The sequence below is a fragment of the Diadema setosum genome, chromosome 20, assembly GCF_964275005.1.
Source record: "Diadema setosum chromosome 20, eeDiaSeto1, whole genome shotgun sequence".
NCBI lineage: Eukaryota > Metazoa > Echinodermata > Echinoidea > Diadematoida > Diadematidae > Diadema > Diadema setosum.
Genome location: NC_092704.1, coordinates 26,919,223 through 26,925,222, shown reverse-complemented (window position 1 = coordinate 26,925,222; position 6,000 = coordinate 26,919,223). Strand labels below are relative to the sequence as shown.

The following is a 6,000-nucleotide window of genomic DNA, read 5'->3' as shown; positions in this document are numbered from 1 at the left end:
TAATGCTACTGCTTTGAAAGTTGGCAATAATCATGGACAGAATGTGTTAATAGAACCTGCTCAATTTCAGCTTAATCTGATAATCCCTTCATTGTTGTTGCTCCGGTGGTTGATATCCTGTGTTTTGTCCTGTTCATCCCACAGCTAGCGCGGCTTAGTGAAGGTTAAACGCTTGAATAGACCCTGTACTTCAGAGCCTCTTTTCTCAGTTCACACTTTTCCAGAGTGTGCTTTCTTTCCAGTATTAGGTTTAGGGGAGTCCATTTGGATTGAGTTATACATCATTTTAAAGCTTAGAGTCTCATCTTTCAGAATCTGTCCTTAACTAAAAATTCATGTCTGGCGACTTTTTGTTGGTTTTGTAATGCAGGGTTACATTTAATGCCTCCTAAATGCCAAAACCAAGACACATTCTCCAGCAAAAGAGAATAACATGAAGGAATCTGATACATAATGTATGATACAATTATACAGAGTACAAGAGAAGGAATAATGTAAAACAATTCCTTTTGGGAAAGAAATATTTGACAGTGATGCAGTAATTCTTAAATATTTAATTTTACACGATAGACCTATTCATAATGTGTCATTATCACGTATAACTAAACAATAAAAAGACACTTGTTACCATTTTTATTGCTCAATCAAAATAGAAGTATCGACATTTCCTAACTGAGCTGTAAATGATTTTCACGTGGACGTAAAAGAAACAAAACCCTTTTGCAGTCTGATGTGATATCAGCTTTGAAAATAACAAAGTCACGATAAAGATATACACCGCATATACATTCATCAATACACTTATTATCGCCACTATAATGAAGAGTTTACTAACTGTCAATTCCTAACAATTTCTGGTAAAGAAGGAAATTCACAGAGTTTCACTTTCGTGAAGCATTTGGTAATCATTCAAACAGTCAACAGATTCGTTTTGGGTCCGTTAACTGCTCTCTTTACGATTCTGATAAAAGGCTTACCTCAATCGGCCGATGCACTGTAACGGTAACATTATGCAGATTATCTAAGTAAAATTTACTCAAATCAAAGTGATAGTACTGCGTCATCCATCAATAAGCTGAAAACAGTTAATATCATTTTTATTGATTGCTGGTCTAAAGTTTGAGGTTATACCAATTATTCAAACCTCAATTAACATCCAATTGATAAACGTAAGACTTGCGTTTGATTCTTTGCCCTGATTGAAAAAAAAATACAATGTTTAGCACTGATGCATATACATGTATAATATCTTAGATGTCGAAAGATGTCACTCGTTCATTGTTTTACACTCTATTTTCCTTGGATTCTGCGCACTAAAGCCCAAGCCGAGTTATCATCAGCAACACTTTATCTTACATGATTGATTGCACAAGAAAATGAATCCCGATTCTTCGATTTTAGTAGGCTTGCTGTGGATAACTTTTGTACCAAAATAGACCGAGCATTGCAAGAAGTCGAGTGTTAAAATATATGAAACACCGCGCTGGTGTTAAATTTTTGGTACTCATTTGTGGTGTTACATTACACACACGGGTGTCACTTCAAAATCTAAAACTTTTTGAGAAGTATTTTGTTTCTGTTCTTTTTGTTGACTTCACACTTCAACAAGACGAACAACTTTATCGGGAAGAATTTCCAGATAAAGCACCTGATTTCTGAAAAAAGACAATGTGAACACACTTACACCGGCACATGATCGGTAGCATAAATACGTAATTAATACGTAAATACGTAATTTCTTATTAAGTTTCGAACATTGTGAACATAATGGAAAATTGATCTCGTTTCACTTACTAAACACAAGTGTAACATAATCATTGTGGTGTTACCAAAGTTTCTTTACATGTTGTCGTTGTCAAGGGCATATTAGATGTATTACCTGGTCAGCTAGCTCAGGTCCCTTTCATAATGACGTAATGTTGACTGTGTTTTCGACAGCTTGATGGTGAAAGGATTATTTTGCTACAAATTGCATCCAAACCTCTTACCATCTTTGTTGAGTTCATTAGAAATAACAAAGGTAAAGCAAGAACCTCTTTCTTTGTTAGATGGGGTATTTGGTCGATGTTAAAGTTATCAATCAAATTATATGGCACTTTTCCAAGCGTGCGTTTGAAGAGCATCCCAAAAGTTTTGCTGCTTTCTGTCGAAAACGTTTGTTAGTAAGCGCATATAGAATAGGATTGATTGCGGAGTTGGCCCACTGCACATTCTCAACAATATTCCAAACTAACTCAGGAACGCACTGAACGTCACAAAACGAGCCCACAATAGCCAAAAGCCCGTAGGGCAGCCAGCACGCTGCAAATATTCCTACATAGATAGCGAGTTTCGTTGCGATCTTCAGGCTTCTTTTAAACCTGTCTGCCGACATCTGTCGCCGAACATCTTCGGGTAAGTTATTGTCGTTACTGACGCAGACTGTCAGAGAAACTGAGCCGACTCCTGGTAGAGAAGTTCCTTTACCTCTCTTGTGTTGCTGGTAATTTTGGGAAGAGTGTGAAGAATGACGTGTAGAGAGATCACGCTCAACAGACAGAGCGAATTTGCCTCGTTTATCAGATGATGTGCCCTGATTTATTTTCACTCGGCGAAACTGATTCCACTGTTTCTTGATATTCAGAAAGATCAGAATATTCAAGACAGCAATTCCGGTTGCGGGCACAACACAGTTTATAGACTCAAAGGCCACGGAAGCAACAGGGTTCAAGAGATATTCCATGTAACAACCTGTTGAGTAATCCACCATCTTGTTTTCATCTAGTATATACGTCCATCCAAATGCAATCACAAGCCAGTATGCTGTCATGGACACCCAAGTAGTTGTAATTGCAATCTTGACCCGATGCAACGACATAATTGATCGGTATTTGAAATGTTTGGTCACCGCATAGTATCGATCAAGGCTGATAAAAGCGATCATGGCAATCGACATGTTGACCGCTACGTAATCTACGGCGCTGTAAAGTTTGCATATCACCTCGCCGAAGATCCACCGCCCCGAAATGATCCACGATGTGTTGATTGTTAGAGACACCATACCGACCAAAAGATCTGCTATCGCAAGGTTCATGATGATGAAGTTTGCGGTTCTCTTCCGTATATCCTTGTCTTGTGCATACGAAAAGATTACCATGCAATTTCCAATGATTATTACTGCTATCAAAACACCGTATGTGAAAAGAATGCCAGCTGAAGTCTGTCTATCCTCGGAAACTTCAGCAAGGGAGTCATTGGTATACCAGATATCTTCGGTCGTCAGAGCCATGGTCTATTTTGTATAGGTGAAACATGAACATGAAAAGAGCAGAAGAATTTAGAGGTGCGGGCCTTCCCAAATCATTCGTAATTTTTTCTCAATATGCCAAAAATCAATGACAGACGGCCCAAAAATAGGTCTCACAGCCTGCTGGGTGAAAAAAAAAAATACCCCAGTTCATGGAATTATCACAATTTCATGCTGAAACACAACCGAGAGGTCCCCTTCAAATATCTCTCGTGAGAATAAACTATTGACATAAAAAAAGTACAAAGTTTGGATTATATTAGTTCTTCTCCTTTCGGGATTCAGAGTACACATTCATGGCAATATCACATCTATATTAAAAAATAAATTAAGTGAGATAATGGGAAGGATGAAAAGAGTAGTTAAACGTGAAATCTGCACTATGGATATTCAAAACCTTGATATAATGCTCACTTAATAGGCCCTACCAGATTGTACAATCACTGTTCACCAAGTACACCGTTGATGTGGACTTCGCAGGGTTATACTCCGCTGATGTATGACAGCTTGACTCGGGAAAATGCGTCTCACTTTTTAAAGGGGTCCATACACTTTGTCAAGCGTTCTCTCTGCGCAGCGACATTAAGCAGGCAAGTCTTGATGTGATATGATTGGCGGATAGGGCAGTCTACGCAGTCATCGCTGCAACATTCCATAAACGTAGTGTATGAGCAAGAAAAAAAAAACAAGAACATTCGGGAGAAGATGTTGACGATCACTTCCAATTGCAGCTCATGCCCACCAAGCCTTGTCTGGAGGAATGAACTTTTGTTTAATCAGTTGCAACGCAAAGAACGATCATTGCAAATTTCATTGTTTTTTATACGATTTGATGGCTTTTATACGTCAGGAAAGATGCGATGACGTAAATTTTTTTTCCTCCCTGTTTGCACCCCCTTTCTTTAATCACATAGACATAGGAATTGTTTCGGGATATAATGTTACAAACGCAGCGACCGAGGGGGGGGGGGGGGGGGGGGGTCCCACTCCCAGTAGAGACAGCTTTCCCAATTCTAGAATCTATTAAACTTTAACGATCCTATAAAAGACCCAGTAACTGCCAGGTTTGGTAAAAATGTATAATATGAATTTTCAAGAAAAATGAAAGCGTAAAAATTCAGCCCAAACTTGCCCACTCTTCCCCCCCCACCCCTCCCTGGTTCTGAGGGGTGCAATGAACAAACTTCACGAAGCTACAGTCATCACCACATTTTCTCAAACGCTAACTTATCACTTCTCGTTCTACGAAGGAAGATATTTATCTAAGAGTTTCTTAGAGATGGCGTCCTTTCGAATAAATCCTATCTTCATAGGATTGCTGTAGGATAAGCTGCACTTATAACAATCCTATGAACGTGAGATTCAGCAACAGTTAGTATTATTTCTACGAGAGAAAATAAAAGAACGCTCTAGCAATCTAGTACCATACTATTCGTTTGCCCTATTTTGTGATAACTCTCTGATTTAACCATCATGAAACTTTACTTGAATTTCTTTTGTATCGTACATTTTGCTATTAAAATGATGAGTATGATTATGTCTATAAATATCATTCATGGCCCCCTGGTAGACCATGGACCACTCAAATAAATAATTTGTGATGTGCATGTTTGGATGTGCTTTTTAACAACCATTTTTTGGTCCTCTTCATAATCGTACTTTGAAGACACTCTGTAAAAATTAATGTATGGAAGGGTTAGAAAGGGTTTGAAAACCGCTGTTACTCTTTTTTTTTTTTTTTCGTGAAGATTTGTTGGCCGGCTCCATGTCACACCGTTGGGTTTTTATTATGTTGCAGAAGTGGAGCTATGGGCGTTTCTTCAATAATGTTCATGGAAAATTATTGTCTTATGTCTCACAAAAATGATGAAAACGAAAAGGTCTGTAGCATTAAGTACGGTTTCAGGAGTGTCGGCGACGGTCTAGCCTTATCGGATCAGAAACCACAGAACGCTGCACACGGAGTTCTCTGTCAGAAACCCACGGCTGTGGGCAAAGGGAACCTGTGGCGTAGACTCCAATATTGCATTTAGACATTTTATGTCTTTAATAAACAGGGACGAATTCTTTGTGTCTTCTTTGTGAATAAAACCATTATTCGGCAATATCCCATAGAGTTAATGGGGATTATTCGTCTAGTCAGTGTTTTTTTTTTTTTTTTTTTTTTTCATTTCGTAGTACTGGTTGAGGTGGGGATTCATGTTTTGAACATTCCTAACTGAGATAATGAGAAACCACTTATGAAATATGAAAGGGCATGACTAGTGTGATCTTAAGGATTCAACGTTTATTTGATGAAAATTGGTTTTCAAATGGTTGAGATATTAAAAAAAGTGATGATAATAATAAAAGGCATAAAACCATGCCTTTTATTAGGATCTCTTTGCTTCACCTTGTTTTTGGATATCTTAGCCATTTCAGAACCGATTTTCATGAAATAATACTTTTAATACCCCTTAGAATTGCATGCTCTTTGACATCTCATAGAGTGGTTTCTGAATATCTTGCCAAACTTTAAAAGCTAAATCCTCATCTCGACCAGAACTGTACACACCCTTTAAGCTTTATCATGATGAGTGAAAATTCATGGTTCAAATTCCGTTCTAATATTAATTGAAATGTTTTCACAAGTCAGTAAACTGCTACAGTTGCAATCCGAAAACAGATAAGATACAGAAATTTTATGAGCCTACAGTCAAGATTTAGCCAATGCT

General features: G+C 38.0%; 1 protein-coding gene across 1 annotated transcript; it reads right to left on the bottom strand.

The window, feature by feature from the left end:
* Nucleotides 1–2,080: 2,080 nt before the first annotated feature.
* LOC140243542 (histamine H3 receptor-like) lies at nt 2,081–3,268 on the bottom strand. The gene has a single exon (XM_072323212.1). It carries the CDS (start codon nt 3,266–3,268, stop codon nt 2,081–2,083), a length of 1,188 nt encoding a protein of 395 aa, XP_072179313.1.
* Nucleotides 3,269–6,000: the final 2,732 nt, after the last annotated feature.